The 18144-nt window shown below is 44.7% G+C and overlaps 2 protein-coding genes across 8 annotated transcripts in view; one reads left to right on the top strand and one right to left on the bottom strand.

Moving 5' to 3' along the window:
* Nucleotides 1-1161: 1161 nt before the first annotated feature.
* On the top strand, nucleotides 1162-7366 carry paqr3a (progestin and adipoQ receptor family member IIIa). The gene is made up of 7 exons (XM_035380472.1): nucleotides 1162-1624; nucleotides 1936-2158; nucleotides 2760-2922; nucleotides 3827-3982; nucleotides 6069-6266; nucleotides 6497-6587; nucleotides 7061-7366. The coding sequence occupies exons 2-7, from the start codon at nucleotides 1974-1976 to the stop codon at nucleotides 7201-7203; spliced, it is 936 nt and encodes a 311-aa protein (XP_035236363.1). The 5' UTR covers nucleotides 1162-1624; nucleotides 1936-1973; the 3' UTR covers nucleotides 7204-7366.
* Nucleotides 7367-9614: 2248 nt separating this feature from the next.
* The window catches only part of bmp2k (BMP2 inducible kinase), a 44858-nt gene continuing 36328 nt past the window's right edge, over nucleotides 9615-18144 (bottom strand). For 6 of the 7 annotated variants that reach the window (XM_035380470.1, XM_035380468.1, XM_035380469.1 and 3 more), the window contains one exon: nucleotides 9615-12820. In XM_035380470.1, the coding sequence (XP_035236361.1) occupies nucleotides 11388-12820 (1433 nt within the window). In that variant the 3' untranslated portion in view covers nucleotides 9615-11387. The remainder of the gene's footprint in view (nucleotides 12821-18144) is intronic. The other variant, XM_035380467.1, reaches the window with a different exon arrangement.

Here is an 18144-nt window from a genome sequence, read left to right as displayed (position 1 = left end):
TGGAATGTTCATCATTTTTTTCCCTATTATTTTTTATAGGATTATTGGTTTGGCTTCCAGAAACATGGGACTACATTATTATTATGCAGTATTTGTCAAGCTTTTTCAGGTGTGCAAACCCATACAAGTCTGCTTTTGTCAGACTAATAACTGTATTACACTCTGCATTGATTTATGTTAAAATAAGACGTCCTTATAGCCTTCAAGATTCTGAAAGATTAATTTTTGATGAGTAACAGTCTGTGTTACCCTGCAACATCTTATTCCATGAACAGTCTTGCAGGATGATGCAGACTGTTCTTCATTAACTATTACCTTGTTGATTTGAGGTAATGCCCAAAACTACAGAAACATAACAATGACATTCAAGTCTTATTCAGACTTGAAAATTGATATAATGTGCTGAGAGTTAAATTAAGGGTGCTAATGGAGTAGGCTCACACTCTCTCCCCACTTGAAAATAAAACAACTCACTTTTGCATCAAGACTGAGGGCAGACCTAGTGTGATTAGTCCTGCGGGGCATGGGAACTCGCACATGAAGTATCTGTGAAATGGCTTAATTAAAAATATGTGTTGACAGCAGTCTGCCATACGTTATCCTCAAGTAGCCTACAGTACAACCCATACCATCTCATTGCGTGGCATGATACTGCCCACAGCATTGCTGGGCCAAAAATGGTTAAAAATAATAATAAAAGATGACCTACTCTGCTAGAGAAAGTGGAAAGTCTAAAAGCTAATGGTAGTTGCTGGGTACGTTTGTACACACGTAACTACAGTGCCTTCGGAGTAGACCCCTTTACTCTTTCCACATTTTGTTACGTTACAGCCTTATTATAAAATGGATTAAATTCATTTATATTCTCATCTCAAATTAATTTATTCTCAGTATTTTTCTGGGCTTTTTCTTGGCTTGAGCCCCTGCCCCTCAAAAAGTATGTGCATGCCCCTGCTTGATAATAAATATCACTCATAGTGAATGCTTGCTGGCCAAAAAAGTTTTTTAAGGAAAATATTGGGTATTTCCCTGTTACATTCGGAGTACTTGATTGTCCGAATGATCAACACTGCTGAAAACATTGTTGTACTGTGGTACCACTTGTAGCCTATTACAAACCAAACGTTTTATACTTGAACATATGGCCCTAAGAGTATGGAAATACTGGGATCTGGAGGTATTGGTCATCCCTGCATCGCATCAATTCATTATTACATGTAATTGTGTCTGTCTTTGCGTTCAACCATTGGTTATTCTACGGTTTATGCAGTCTCGGGAAGACTAAGGTATGTCAGTAAAGAAAATATGTCTGGTCGGCTAGTCCAAGTAAAGCAGCGCATAATCCAGACACATCTGTGTTATAATCGCGTAATCTTTCCAGGCACTCTAGCGAACACACTCTGCCAGAGGGCCTATCACCATGCGCGTCGCAGAAATGATATTAGCTGCCTATGGCAACTTGGAAGCTAGCCTTAGTTGAGGATTTCGTTATACGTGTAAAATAGACTGGCTACTGTTTGCTAATGAGCTAGTGGTTTGAAGAAGAAAACAATATTTTACGTACACAACGTAGCTATCCAAATGGCGCAGTCGGTACACATAATGTACCTAGTGTAACAGGAAGGTAAGTTTCTTGTTTTAAATCAAACTATGGATCGCCTTTGCTGTTCTTAGACTAACTAGGCGGATAGGTTTGCTAACTAACGTTACCTACTAAGTACCGAAGAGACGACTTTGCTGACCTAATTAAGCTAAGATCCAGCGCCATTATTAGCTAGCTATTCACTTACAGAAAGCCAGAGGTTTGCTATGCGTTTTAGCCTAATGTTTTCAGTGGAGGTCCTGTGAGGACAAACGCGAATATTTCGGGTGATTATATATCTTCCCGATAATCTTCAAACTAACATCAACTTTCGGATTTGTGTGTACTTCCAGGCTATCAAGGTTCAGGTGTGTGGTCAGAGGATTTCACCATGCCTCACAAGATTTTAAAGAGTGCCCACTACATCGAGCTGGGAAGTTACCAGTATTGGCCAGTTCTTGTTCCAAGGGGTATCCGATTGTACACATACGAACAGATTCCATTGTACCTTAGACAAAATCCATACATAACAGATGGGTACCGGGCGTATCTTCCGTCTAGGCTGTGTATTAAAAGGTGAGTGTAAAAACCACACCAGCACTTACACGTAGCTAAGTGGTAACGATGTCTTATTTTTCAAAACTTTAATAATTTAGTGCCTTCCCTAGATGCATCACATCCTCACCTTTCCCCACTGAGGTATTAATCATTCTTAAGGATAGACATTACTATGACAAAGTGACAGTAGGTTAATCCCCTCCCTTGACGAGTTTTGTTTTTACAAATGATGCACATTTGAATAGGCTACTAAACAATTTAACATGTAGGCTTACGGAAGGGGTTTAGGATAGAGGGTTGTTGAGGACGAATGAGTGAAATTTGAGGTAGAGTTATAGACTATTTAAGAACTGTGTCTGGTAAGTGTGACGTAAGCAGCAGTTTTCATGGTCTTTTGTTCAAAACCTTCTATGTGAAGTGGAAAAAAGTTTCATGCTTTTATTACCACTGATGCATATGAAAACGTTTCAGTACCCATTCACTGCTTATTTCGTTTTTCTGAGATCCGCTGTATGATTCTTAATGTCCTACATGATGTCCAAATAAGTGTTTTTAAAAATGAATGAACAGTATTATCCACAGTAGTAATACAAATTGTATTAACTGTTCTCTCTCTTAGCTTGTTCATCCTGTCTAATGAAACGGTGAACATCTGGAGTCATCTGCTAGGGTTCTTCCTGTTCTTCTCGCTGGGGCTTTATGACATGACCACAGTGCTACCAGCCACGGGCGCATCCAGAGAGGACTACGTCATCTACTCCATAGGGCTTTTCTGCTTTCAGGTATGCCTCTTCTGTCTACAGTGAGCCGGACGAATCATCACATGTTAATTGTTTGCCTGTCAAATAACCAGGTGGTTTGACAAGATTGACAGGGTTTCTGTTGATCTAATAGGAGCATGCTTTTCCAATGTAGACTGTGTAACCGGCACATTACACAATTGGGCTATGTACATGGTAGAGTGGAACACGACTACTGCCTTTCCTGAATTTAACTTGCATTCGTAGAGTTACGTGCACAGAAACGTGGCTCATAATATAGAAATGCACAGGAATTGAGGTCTGAGTGGCCCAGTCCTGTATAACATGGCTAATTAATTTGGCTCTAATTTTGTAGTGTTTTTAGACCCTTGCCATCAACTGTGAAAAAGAGAACCTGTGTTTTGGAATTCATGTCATATTTAACTGACATTGCAATTGGGTGAAGGTCCACAGCATAGTTGTTTGCTAACTTTGCTCCCTTGGTGATGTTTATACATTAAAGGTCTGAATTATGATTTTTAGCCACACTAGTGCCAGAACAGGTTGGACAAGTTAAGCTTCACCAAAAATCCTGTAGTATACAGTGTGGTGCCACATACAACAGTTAAAAATTCAAAACTAGTTTTAAACAATTACATTTTCTAATTTAAGTACAAAAACACGGTGTTGCATGATGCATGTTTTTAAACCTTGTTTATGACAGACTTCTACACTTTGAGATAGATTAATGGGCAATTTTAAAGTGCTGGTGATAAACTCTAATGACAGTGGCAAAGTGTGTATATTCCCTTGGACTGAGCTTTGTAGTGATGAAACACTCCTTTGTTGACGAAGCTTTCAAGTATAAACTGTGTGTTCAGCTCGGGGGCCAGTTACCCTCGGGCCTGTGTCATTGAAGTGCTGTTTGTGTTGGTCTCGCGCTCAGGTGTCCATGCTGTGCTCGGTGGGCTATCACCTGTTCTGCTGCCACCGCTCGGAGAAAAGCAGCCGCCGCTGGACGGCGCTCGACTACACGGGCATCTCCATCGGCATCCTGGGCTGCTACGTCCCCGGGGTCTTCTACGCCTTCTACTGCAACAACGTACGTCTAAGAGCTTTTCAAAAGAGAGCCTTGGCATTCAAGGTCATTACATGAGCAGGTTTGCACTGTTTATGGTCACAGGGAACTGGGCAAACTCTGATAGCCATCTAATTCCAGCTTTTAAAGCTGTGGCCCACAACCATGTTCCTGGAGATCTACCATCCTGTCCGTTTCCATTTCAATCCTAATTTGGCACACCTGATTCCACTAATTAGCAGCTTGATGAGATCTCTAGCTGTTGATTGATGTGTGGTTTGTTAGGGTTGGAGTGAAAACCTATAGGACTGTAGATCTCCAGGAACAGGGTGGGGCCGCCCTGCTTTAGAGCTTTAATGAAGAGCATGGGCATTTCACCAGGTCACTCACACCTATGGACCAAGTTGTGTTCTCTGTTGTCATGAGGTCCGTAATGTTTTGACTGTGTATGTCAGGACAGCCAACCCTGGTCCTGGACAGCCACAGGGTAAGCTGTGTTCTGTTGCTAATTAGCACTTTACTTAATCGATATATTAAAACTTAAGTTAATTATGCAGCTAACTCATCACACCTGGTTTCCAAAGGTTCAGTTAGCTTCAGCTGTTGAGCTGAAACCCAAAATGGGCGTATCCCACAGCTCTCCGGCACCAGCGTCGACCACCCCTGATGTATGTCATTTTGAGAGGATGGTTTTAGGGAAATGTGAACAGCCTGTTTAGCCTTAGCCTATGTCTGGATGAGCTGGCTGTACATGCGCTGTGTCTGGCACAGGTACAGACACAAGTTACAGACAGGTACAGGCCCAGGCTGCACAGCCCAGGGGTCCCAGGCAGGAGGACGGTTGCTGGGCGGCCCGAGGAGCAACCTCCCAGAGTGGGCCACTCAACAGATGGCGCGCCTGCTTTTGTTTGGGGCATATGCTACCTGTGAGACAGAAGCAGGACTGGCATCCATTTCCAAACAGGAAAATGTGTGTGTGTGTGCGCATGTGCGTCTATCGGTGTGCTTGTCTGTCTCTGCATGTCTGTCCGGATGTGCATCTGTCTGCCCGTCTCTAAGTCTGCCTGCACGTGTATGTTTTTAAATGCACTGAAGGCTCTTTTGCTTTTAGGCCTTCTAGAAATGTCTGAGTGTATATATCTGAAAGAAAATCTATTCCAAAATTAATTTGGAGGGTTCTCATAACTACCCAGCTTCTTAGTCATCCAATGAGCATAATCAGTGCCAGTAAATAAAGTGGGAGAGTGAAGGTGGATAAGGTTGGTAGGGATGCCTTTGTTTCTTTTTTAAAAAACAGAAATAAAAGATTAGGAGCCACGGTGCTGTACGACGCAGGATCTTGGAGGACGTGAGCGAGTGCAGCCTCTTTGCTCGCCTGTGGCGGTTTTTTTTGGTGCAGCGCTGAGTTTGGCTGGGCTCGCTCAGTCCCCCGCGTGTTGGAAACGGCTCCGTTACGGTGCCCCAGAATCTGCTGAAATCTGCTCCAGTTAAAACCAGATGGCCGTGTTCATAGACCATTCCGTCACTCCTGTTCCCCACCATATGACATTCACACGTGGGTGAGCTATCTCCACTCCCCCTGCCAAGCGTTTAGCATTGCATTTAGGTGACTACTTAATCAGCCAAGTCCCTCAAGAGATTGTTTTGTCTGTTTTCCTGAGATGAACGGTGGAAGAGTAGTTTCTTTCACGGTTTAAAAAAAAAAAATGTTTTTTTTTTTTCTTTCTTTTTTTTAACCGCACTCCTTTGTTTTTCTAGATTTTGGCAAGAGAACGTTAAAACAATTTGGCCACGCAGAGCATTAGTGTTTTCCCCCCCTGTTCTGCAAATTAATAATGTAGCACAACGACAATAGTAGTAGCGGGATATTAAAACAGCCAGCTTGCTAACTCGTCACGAAAGAATAAAACTTGTCTAATTTTGACGCAGAATGTTAGATACAAACAACGGGTTTAGACCAGGTCGGTGACGGACAGCCCCCTGATACATTTCTTTTATTATTATTATTATTATCATTATTCTTTTTTTTTTTTTTAAATGAAGGGACGTAGCGAGATGCCGGGCGAGCTTGCATTGAGTTGGACTCTCGGTCCTTTTGTTTCCCTTCCAGTACTGGCGGCAGGTGTACCTGATCGCGGTGCTGGCCATGATCCTGGGCGTCTTCTTCGCCCAGATCCACCCCCACTACCTCACGCAGCAGTGGCACCGCCTGCGTCTGGCCATCTTCTGCTCGGTGGCCGGCTACGGCGTCGTTCCCACAATCCACTGGGTCTGGCTCAGCGGCGGCTTCGGCGCCGACATCGTCCAGGTGAGCCGTCCCGCAGGTGGCGCCGGCGAGCCGGTCGCCTTCATTAACGGAGGAGCCTGGGCTCGGTCCAGCGTGCGATGCATCCCACTAACATTGAGCCTGCAGAACACATTCCTAACGCTGTGCTCTGTTGTGTTGGTTTTTCTTCTGTCGGTTTGCGATGAACTGTTTGAGAGTCTGAGCGTGTTTCCTCCAGCCCCCGGGCCTTCAGTCTTCGTTTCCGTCCGCAGGCTTTCGTCCCTCGCGTTCTGGTGATGTACTTGATAGCGGCCGTGGCCTTCGTCGTTTACGTCTCCAAAGTTCCGGAGCGATACTTTCCAGGTGCGTTGTCGTTATTTTCACAACTGTGTTCAGGGAGTAACTACAACAGGTCTGCCCCCGGCCCTGTTCCTGGAGATCTACCATCCCGTGGGCTTTCATTTCAACCCTTCCATTTGGCACACCTGATTCTACCAATTAGCAGCTCGAGGAGATCTCCAGGTTTTGAATGAGGTGTGCTTTGTTAGGGTTGGGGTGAAAACCTACAGGATGGCAGATCTCCAGGAACAGGATTGGGCAGTCCTGCTCTAGTCTAGAGCCTCTCATTGAGTACGCAACATTAATGTCTCGCAGCTGTCAAATGGAAAATTCTGCGTAGATGAGTATTAGGGGTCCACGGGGTGTTTTTAATTAAAATGTGGTTTCACGTGGAATTGTTTAGATTTCAGACTTGATTAAATTGGCTCCGTAGAGCACTGTGAGAGAGGAGATATGATTGATATGATTTGTGCCAAACAAACTTTTCATGTTCACAGGCCAGCTGAATTACCTGGGCTCCAGTCACCAGCTCTGGCACGTGCTGGTGGTGATCATGTTCTACTGGTGGCACCAGTCGGCTGTGTTCATCACACACTACAGACACAGCCAGCCCTGCCCCGATCAGTCTCTCCACGCCTGAGGCCCTGTGGCTAGCCCTGCCCACAATACCTGCACCGACTCTAAGGACTTCAGAGCTAGCCTTCTATGGACAAGGGTTCGACACTATGCCCTGTGTGGCCTACCTGCTTTGTAGACAGCCCCACTGGGACTGCTAACTCCAAAACAAGGGCTCTACAGCTAGCCCTCTCCAAATGATTCTATACACGACAGCCCGCCGTTCATCCACCTTCGCATGAATGCAACATTTACATATCCCCCCCTCCCCACCCACCCACCGACTTTGTTGCAATGATCTAAACTATCGTCATTCAAATCCCATTAATATTCAAATTATGATTAATAGCTGCTCTTCGTTTTGTTTTGAAAGTGCGTTTGACAGATAGGGCTTTAATCAGGCAGTCATTGGTTAGGGGCATCGTTCTAACCGTAGGCGGCGCATCCGCGGCACGCGAGCGATCAGTGTTCTTGCGGAAGTATTTGCACTCGAGTCGGTTCGGCACAGAATGGCCGAACGCGCGTTGAGAGACATTCGGCGTGGTAGGCCTACTGCATGGGCGATAACGGCATGAGGCTCAAACACTGGCACCGTGCCTTTGCATCGCCTGTGTTCTAACTTTGGTACCGGGACGGTTCCAAGATTATTCATCACCCTTCACGCGCACTAACAAGCGCGTGCTGGTTCTGTCAGTGTTCTTATTTTATTTATACCGCCTAGTCTAAAGCAGGGTAGGGTACCTCATTCTTGAACCAGCAAACGAATTCGGAAAAAAAGACGCACTTCAGTTGCGTGTTTATTTACTTTCGGCCATTTTGGAATTGTCTGCGATGTACGAGCACGCACGATCGAAACGTAAACCTAAGATGGAGCCCCAAGTTTAACCTATGATCGTGCTTTTAAGCCTGTGGAACCCGCAGCTAAGAAATGTTGACACATCTGTTGCATTTATTGCTGTAGTTATCTTCTTCAGGTTTAATGTATGTTGCCTTACAGCTTTATAAAAATGTGGAGTAGTGTGGTTAATTGCACATTTCGTTTAGCATAATTTGAGTCAGGAGCTTTTAGTATTTTAGAGAATTTTAAATGTTTGCATCAGTGTTTTCGTTAGTTATTTTAGCAGAAGCATGCATTAACTGTGCACTGTATGGTAATGATATAGCCCAGCTGTACAATAGCCTATTTATTTCTTAATTTGATTAGAAACTGTCCTTCAGGCACTTGTTCTAGTGTAATTTATTTCAAGGAAAAATACATGTAAATTCCTGCTAAATATAGGAAAGCGTTCAACAAGAAAGGCTGTTTAGGCTCTGTACAGAACTTGTCTTTCATGCGTCATACCTCCGACTGTGCAAACAATATGTCAGTATCATCAACACCGGTCAAGTTTGATTTACAAATGGACCAAGCGTGTGTTGACACTTATTTCTTTTCTTTTTTTTTGCCTCGATTCTGAATTCATTTTCCAGGCAAAGTCCAAACACTGTTACATGCTCTGGAGCTAGACACTGTAGCCCCTTACAAACCAAAACGCTAAGAGGTCTGCAGAGCTGTAATACCTCTGATAGAGGTGCCCTTTAAAAAGCAGGAGAGTCCGTGCACTGAGCCTGCGTCGCTGGCATTTTTATGTCTTTTTTTTTCAAATTATGCGGCTCATGCCTTGCTCAGATGGGCACGGGTAGATCATTGTTTGCAGCAATGTTTACATTTCTCTCATTGTCCTCTGTGCACGTGTATACATTACAAGCTAAACACTGTAAAATATCAACTGTCTATCATTATTGATACTGAAACTTTTTGATGGGCATGTGTGCTTTATGAATAAAACCATATGACGTTTTTACTGGAGTTTGGATATGTTGCGCACTGAAAACTAATCTAAATGGGCTGTTTCATTTATATTAAGCATGACTATTTTTATATATGGTGATGGGCCATTTGTAAATACAACTGAAGCTTGTTGAATGCAATTACTGTCTGTAACTGCTATGAAACGACTAGCATTTACCTTGCAAACAAAAACGCCTTGGAAGAGGGTTGCTGGGTGGCTAGTCCAGTTAAACCGCAGCTCCGGTTCGTGAGACTCAGCCTTGGATGAAGGGATTCAGTTGCTGGGATGACAGTCGTTGCTCTGCTCTTCCAAGCTGCACACAAAGCGCCCTCTTCTGACAGAAGTCTGCAAGCTTGACAGTTGTGTTAAAAGGAGCAGTGGCTGTTTCGGAGAGCAAGAGCTGGTCGGCCAAAATTGGTCATGCAGGTTGCAGCAATAAGTACTGTAGCTGGTGAGTATTACAGGACATTTCAATGTGGGAAGAAAAAGGGGAAAAGCATGAAAATGTTGGTAGGCTGTGGAATTGACAATGCAGTACTCACCATCTAATAGCAATATGTGACCAAACACCAGTGTTTTACAAAAACAAAACAAAAAAACCCACTTGAAACATTACAGCTGTTTTTATTCTAAACCACATTTCTTATAAATTCAATTAGTTCAACCATTCAAACAAATTCCTTATCAAAATGACCGAACGGCTAGCACCTGTGACACCGCACCAGTGTGCTAACAAACCCCTCAACCAAGTGACTGCGGTTCTTCCAAAATGGTACTGAATGAGCAATGTTTGTATCGTGAAACCTTACCGGGAAACGTATTGCTTCGTGAAGAAGGCGACAGTACCCAGCCCTATGACAGAAAACTTTTTTTAACGAATCCATCCTCTTTATTGCATTTTTTAGACAGCAGTACAACATAAATATAACAAAAGGGGGGAAACGTCTGTTAGAACTGTAAAAAAAATTTTTTTAAAAAGCTATGCCACTAAAAAAAAAAAAAAAAGAATTCAATAGGACTGTTAGGAGTAGAGGGAAAAAAGATAAGACTGCCGTATTAGCCTTAATGGGCTTAGGGCTAGTAAATGCATGGGAAAGCCAAACCTGAAAATCCAGATAAGCCATAACCGTTTTTCTCCTTTTCTTTCAAGTACAAAAGAAAATCAAACGGAAGCGTAAAATGTGGAAAGTGCACTTAATTGGTATAATTTTGATCCGGGAGGTTTTGTCACCCTTTCTTACATCCGTCTGATCTTGAGAGCGTAATTTAGGTTCATTTCCCTTTTCGTAATGAATGGCTGTTGCCAAGTTACTTTGACAATGGTAGTCTGGTTAATCGGCATCAACAGAAGGAATTGGCAGTACTTGTAGTCCCAAATAACTACACGGATTTTCATTTCATATTGCTACATTATAAAACTTCACATTTAATCTATGATCTGTAATACTGTGATTTTATTTGGTTTAAAAAAGATCACAGCAAAATTCAAAATGAGCAGTACTCCTTACCCACATTTTTTCAACTGTTAACAGCGAAATCCTATTAAAATTACAGTTTGTAAAGACTCCGTATTAGAATGTCACTGGTGACAGCTCTAACTGTTTAGGAATAAAAACAACAAAAAAATCCCTTTCATTCTAGTATTCAAGAAAAAAAAAGATGCAATACAAATTTTCACCACAGCGAAATGCTTCTATGTACTGAAATACAAGAGAGTATCTGACTTCCTAAATGTAAAAATATACATAGAAAATGTTAAGTCTAAATAGGCGAAATAAAACTTTAAAGGCCTATGCTGAAGCATCATTCAGCCAAGATATATGCACAAGTTCAGCGTGATGGTTCAGAGGTACTGTACTGTGCAGCAGGGTGGGACTTTACCCATAAGGCTTTGCGGTGTGAAATTCATCTTATTGGCAGATCACGTAGGAAGCCTACACACACAGAGCTTGGCAGCCACTCGAACAGTTGACGATGGAGCAAGCTCATTATCACAGTACAATCTGAGTGGAATTCATCCTTTCAAAGTTAAGGACAAGGTCTCTGGCAAACGTCTCCAGAACAAAATGAATTAATGCAGCATACGAGGCTCTTTAGCGAACAGGTACAGGCTAAAGGTAATGCATATCAAATTTAGAATAGATCATCTATACTCCACAGGATTCTTCCTCAACTCCAAGTCCGTTACGTATTAAAATAGTTTTTAAAAAAAGCATCTTTAAGTCCTCGTTCGTTAGCGAGTATCACCAGCTAATTTGGATGCGGGCAGTAGGCGAATCGCAAAGCCACGGGCCTAGAGGATTCCGTCGCGGGATTTCACAGGCTTTGCATAACACCACGGTGCGTGTGTGTGAATGTGTGCTGGAAGACGAGACATTCACTGTTTGGAAGGGAAGGGGGCGGCTCCAAAAGGGTCCAGATCCACCTGCGGGGGAAGCTGCTGCTGCTGCTGCTGCGTCCCGCCGTGGACCACCATTTCCGTGAAGGGCACGGCGCCAAAGTCGTCCATTTTGTTCCCGTCCGCGAAGGCCCCGTGCAGGGAGCTGGTCCGGGACCTGCCGCCGGCCGGGTTCAGGTCGCCCTGGTGCTGGGGGTGGCGGCCGCCGTCCGGCGGGTGGAAGGGCTTGGCGCCGAACGGGTCCAGCAGGGCGTCCTCGGCGGGCAGGGACGGGCCCTTGTCCTTGCCGTCGCCCCTGGCCCCGACGCTGATGTTCTCCTTGGAGTCGGAGGCGCTGAGGAACTCGTTGCTGCTCTGCGAGTCCCTCCGGCCCACCTTCTTGTGGCGGCGGGCCCGCTCGGGGGTGCGGTAGCTGGGCTTGCCGCTCTTCCTGCCGCCGGTGGGGGTGCCGTGGTGCCGCTTGCCGTTGCCGCCGGCGCTCTCCTGCTTGGTGCGCCTCTGGCGGGAGGTGAGCTTCTGGAGGCTGCGCTGCTTGTTCTTCTGCTGCTGGGGGCTGCACGACTCCTCGAAGGTTCCCGGGCCGAAGACGTCCTCCCCGCCCTGGGACTGGGGGGGCGGCGCCGCTGGGTGGCTGGGCTGGAAGGGGGAGCAGCCGAAGACGTCCACGCTGCCGGGGGAGACGGGGGGGGTCTGCCCGGCGGGGGCGTCGCCGCTCTTACTGGTCCGGGACAGGTTCCGGCTGAAGGGCGCTTTGGTGAAGACGTCGAACTCGTCCATGGCCTGCTCCTGGCTGGCCTGCCGGAACGGGGCCTTGGAGAAGATGTCGGCTCCCTCGGGGCCCGCCTTCGGGGTCTGGCCCCCGCCGAGGAAGGGCACGGCCCCGAACACGTCCACCTCCCCCCCGGCGGGGTCCGGGGCCGGCGCGCCGGGCGAGGCGGGGGGGGTGACCAGGCTGGGGCCGGGTTTGGTCCCGGCAGCTCCCGCCGCGGTGGCGACTTCACCTCCTGCCGGCCGGCCCGGCCGCGTCTTGGCCTTCCTCTGGTCGCAGTCGGAGTCGGAGCTGTGCTTGTCCTCGTCCTCCTCCGCCTCGTCCTCAGAGTCCATGAGCAGCGGCCGCTGGCCCAGGGTCTCAGGCTCCGTGTCGTCGTTGAAGTCGCCGTGCTCGCTGTTCAGACCCTCGTCCTCCTCCGGCTCGTCCTCCTCGCTGCTCTTGGGCGACGGCGGGTCCGACTCAAAGTCGCTGTCGGACTCCTCCCCCCCCGCCTTGCGGGCTGGCGGCCCGGCCGCGCAGCTCCTCTTGAGGGGTTTGTGCTCCTTGATGGCCGGTGGGAGGGGCTCCTCCAGTGCGAGGATCACCGGGGGCGCGGTGGGCTCCTCACTCAGCTGCTCCGGACTCGTCACACTGCCACCTACTGGATAAAACCACAATTTCAGAAGTCTGAACTTCAACGTAACAAGGAGCTTTCAACGTGGCACTGTCATAGGATGCCACCTTTCCAACAAGTCAAATTTCAGCCCTGCTAGAGCTGCCCCAGTCAACTTTAAGTGCTGCTACAGTGAAGTTTGGTGTAGGTGGAACAATGGGCTGGGGCTGTTTTTTGGGCTAGGCCCCTTAGCTCCAGTGAAGGGAAATCTTAATGCTACGGCATACAATAACATTCTAGAGCATGACAATACCCCTGTGCACAAATCGAGGTCCATCAAGAAATGGTTTGCAAAGTTTGGTGTGGTAGAACCTGACTGGCCTGCGCATAGCCTGGACCTCAACCCCATGCAACACCTTTGGGATGAATTGGAACGCCTACTATAAGCCAGGCCTAATCACCCAACATCGAGGCCCAACCTCACTAATGCTCTTGTGGCTGAATGGAAGCGAATCCCCACAGCCATGTTCCAAAATATAGGGAAAGTTTTCCCAGAAGAGTGGAGGCTGTTACAGCAGCAAAGGGCGACCAAAAACCACATTAATGCCCACGGTTTTGGAATGAGATGTTCAACAAGCACCACATATGGGCGTGATGTTCGTGTGTCTGCATACTTTTGGCCATAAAGTGTACACACGGACATCTGCTGTGTCTTAACTCTCACTCCCAAAACCTGGTGTTTTTTTTTTTGCTGTCCTTTCATTTTTCTCACAGAAACAAAAGTATTACAATGCACAATGCTGCCATGTTCTTTAATGTGACCATGAACTTGATGCTTGTTGAGGTCAAGCTGCCCTTTCACCTGCAGAACACTACTGTACAAAGCAAGCAGAGAAATCCCTCTTAAATCTGACCCTAGCAGCACCTCAAACCCTCATATAGCATTAATTTGAGCCTTCCACAGAAATAAATACCCAACACAATCTGCATCGGATTCTCCTTCAAATAAAGAGATCACAACACTAACACGCCCTTACCATGTTTACATACATAAATACCGTCTATATGGGTCAGGGTCAGGGTCAGGTCAAGAGGCCTAAAACTGATAATGCTTAAGATTTCATCTTTTTTTTTTCTTAACCAGGCAAAACATTTCCTTTGCCTCATTTCAGAAAATCATATTGCCTTATGTCTTTAAACCATCATAAACTCAGCAATATGAACACAAATATAAAACTTAGCGTTCATTTTAAACTAAAGCCCCTGTGATTAATTTTGAAGTTGTTCCTTGGAACTGCTGTGTGATCCAGATACAAATCTACACAGATGGACGATGCATTAGCACAGACAGAGGTTTAAGGATAACAATAAAAAGCTTGGGGGGGGGGGGGCATTCTTAAGACTAGAAACATGATTAATACTCTGCCGGGAATTGTTTAATGACGCTCCTTAGCTCTTGTAAGTTCTGTAACACGACAGTGATTTAGCATTAATAATCCAATCTGGATTATTCCGACTGTCGATTTGTATCTCCCGGGGTACGACCTTGATGACATGCATGTCGGGCATTTTTAAACCAAACAAATCCCAGCAGTTTGCACGGTATTAAAACAGAAGGCCCAAAGACAAGAATTACTGAACTCATATGGTCAGGAAGATGCTCTTTTCCTGCCTTCCCTCGACTGAGAGGACGCCCAAGCATTAAATGCAAGATGGCTCGGTAAAAAAAACCCCAAAAAAACAGAAAAAAATATGCAAAAATGTTCTTTTTCTGAAGATCAAAGTTAAGAGGACGGCTGGGGTTTTAGCAAGAGTTTGCACCCACCCGGCCAAATGTCGCACGTAAGTACAATTTGAGGGGAGCAGAACAGTTGGAAGATAAATTTTCCAGAATTTCAGCCCGCTCTCGCCAGTCATAAGAGCCTTTGGACCCTCGTGCCCGATGCCAACTGTTTTATCGCACGCTTTATTTTTGGAAATGATCTGTGGAGTCATTCATTTTATGACTCTGAGCTGCATGTAGCACTGGACACCAGTAGTACATTTAGGTGTGTTTAAGTGCGTAAGCATATTGCTGGGAACGCTTATTGTTCTGAAAGCGCGGCGGGATTCGGTTTGGATCGTTACGAGGCAGCTGTTTTGCGTCGGCAAAAATACTCTCGCAGCGGCTTCTCAATATAACCGGGCGAACAGACAGGTCATAGCGATTACCTGGCTGCGTTCACTCACCTACTTTCGTCCTTTTGGTAAGGTCACTATTTAAATGTATTCAAATGAAAAATATTTCTTTACAGTTAACAATCCAAATGAAGGAACAGTCCGTTTAAAGAATACATATTGTGAACGAGTGCATGTGGACCAAGTGTATTGTAATGAGTAATTGTAATGTATGAACTCTGGTTCCCCTTTATAAATTTCACCAAGATCACCCCCCCCCCACCCCCACCCCCACCCCCACCAAAAAGCAGGCAGTATTTGAGAAACAGTGCCACATGAGTCCACCCCCCTCCCCCTTCAAAATCACATCTTTAAATCTACTCAAATCTGGAATCTCCAACCTGCCAGACCATGTCAGCGGCTTAACTACAAGCAGAATATTAGTTATAAAATAATAAAATTACTCAGAGGGGTTGGAAAGAATTGAGTCCTGCTCGGGGCAAAGAAAGCGCTCCACAACATCTGCTTGGGCGGCCCTGCCTAGATTATGGCGCGAATAATTACGCCTTTGCATGAAACAATCTCAGCCGCTACACGACGGTACATCTTTAATCGTATAAAACGATCCCAACCTGGAGATGCACATGCGCTCTCCCCCCCCCCCGATGTTCTTTTGTGGGACATCCGATTAAAGGGTCGATGGCGGTCTTGTAAAAGTGGAGATAACACGCCTTTCCCCGGCTTTGCCCGCGTCGCCATGTGGACGCCCGGCTGCCGGATTAGCGAGTGTGCGGCCCGCACCGTCCAGCAGCTGCTGTGCATTGTGGGTGGATTTGCACGTCACATGACGGTAAGAGGAAATTAAAGATTTACTCTGACTCATGCCTTTCTGGGCTGGTACACATGTACACAAAAAAAAACGAATAACGCGTCAAATCAAGGAATTAGGTTAAGCACCTTTCACTAGTTAATCAGCAAAAGGCTCGTCTTATTTCTCCAATCAGCCGTCATGGAAACGGGGGCCGTTTTGACCACGCCCCTTCCTGCCTCTATATGCGAATGAGCTGTGATTTACAGCACATCTCAGTGGCAGGTGCCCTCTCATTCAGACATGATATAGTCCTTAACCTTTAGAAAAATCTAATCATCAAATCATAAAACCAGCCATTTTGTTTTTCCAGTTTTGAAGGAAACGAGCCTGCATATGACTGTAGTGGGTTTTTTTTTTTTATTGGTTTTTTTTAATGAGGGGATATAATGCAGGCTTCAAGAAAATCATGCCATTGCCTAGTCAACCTTTAATAACAGGATTAAGCAAATAAACTGTGGAAAGCCTCAGAGAGCAATAAGTGACACATTAGTATTCATCCTTGGTCACGCTCCATATGCGAATTCTAGGTTTTTGTGTCACCCATAAACAAAGGAGAGAATGTCTTCCTCCTTTAGTACACACAGTCTCATCTCCACTATACGATTCTCTCCGTTAATACTGTTTACATGGATGCTCATTTTACTAAATCCTTCAGGCTTTATGCTCAATGACCATGTCCCTCCCTCCCATCTTGAAATCTTTTGAAATCAGGATAAAATAGAAACCACCACAGGGTATGAGCACGGGAGTAAAAAATTTTCAGCCTGTGCAGAATAAATGGCTTCCAGCTCGAAATGGACAAACCCAATAGCAGCATCTATTACTACAAGAAACAAACTATTGCTTTGTTAAGTTAACTCTTAGCTTGGCAGTGTTAAACAATATAAAAGGGACCAATTTAACACCCAGACGCCAATGCAAGGTTTTTCCACTACTCCATTTATGATAATTTTACATGTTTGGAGAAATGCACCTTCATATTTCTATGTTAATATTACGATTAAGATTTAATACATAAGACAGCAATTATCAATGTAATCTTGTAATTGTGAGTTCAATTTCAGAAAACCATTACTGGGGAACTCCAACACCCAAAACATAGCTGCAAAGCATACTCGAAACATGGAGCCTAATGTATATGTGTGATCTGCATTTAAGTTTGACTAACATTTGTGCTGAATATGTTCAGTATTTCCAATGTGATATTTAATTAAGACATGCAAGTGTAGTCTTTAAAACCATTCAAAATGCAACGTGTGTCAGTATAAGTTAAGCTATTTTTAAAAAAAAAAACATAAACCAGGGAATGGGTGACTGGTATCAACAAAACCAATTTCTGCATGCATGTTAATTCTGACTTCCTGAGTTTAACGCATGCACCGAGAACTTCCATCAAATCCCAAAACTCAAAAGCACAATAACCCAAACCAATCTCATTCGAATTTCTGTGTATGGCATCTGATTTGTAGCATTCCGTATTTTTGTGTCAAATCATGAAATAAACCAATAAGGACAGCCATGTTCACAAAACCATCTTGTAAGCATGATATAGTGGTGGGCAGATCATAGTTGATTTTGTATTACTAACTAAAACCTGTTTTCCGTAATTCGAGAGCAAGGATTTAAATAAAGTGAACAAAAATATCTTTTGCTTTTGAATATGTTTATTATTATCAGTTTTTAAAGAAACACATTCAAGATGTACATTATAATACAAGTTTATTTACATCGTGTGTGTCTGTTAAAAAACAGAACATCTTATACAACTTAGCATCTATCGTTGTATATACGAGTGGTCACAGCTGAAAATTTTTTTACGCACTTATGACATTCTTATAGCTGAGTCGTTGTTTACAGAAGCACAAATCTGCAACATCTTTTCTTATACATGTAGTTGACAGTCATTAACAATATCTTCTGAAGCTGGTGCTAAGATATTTGGAAGAAGAAAAAAAAAAACAGAACAAGTTGTTGAAGAATGCACAGGATCACCTGAGAGGCAAGTGAAGTGGTATAGCATGACCGCTAAGCCCCAACGCCCATGAATGCAAACCAAACAAAAAATGAAGACAATGCAAACGAAAACAAAGATAGTAATCGCAAAAGTGTCCGTGTGTGGGATTTAACCAATCACTCAGAACATCTTTCATGTCTTGCATTAATACACGATATGTATTAGTGCATTTGTGGTCTCAACATTTGTCGTAATGTTTTAGCATTTGCTTCCAAAAACAAAATAAGAATGTTGGGGGGGGGGGTGTTCTTATCTAACGGCACAAATCTGCCCACCAGTACACCACTTTAACAAGATGTTTCTCAATATGGCTGTTCTTCTTCTTTTTCC

Source organism: Anguilla anguilla, chromosome 10 (genome assembly GCF_013347855.1).
Source record: "Anguilla anguilla isolate fAngAng1 chromosome 10, fAngAng1.pri, whole genome shotgun sequence".
In the NCBI taxonomy this organism is placed as follows: domain Eukaryota; kingdom Metazoa; phylum Chordata; class Actinopteri; order Anguilliformes; family Anguillidae; genus Anguilla; species Anguilla anguilla.
The sequence above is the reverse complement of the archived record's forward strand: the minus strand, read 5'-3'. Positions and strand labels throughout refer to the sequence as shown.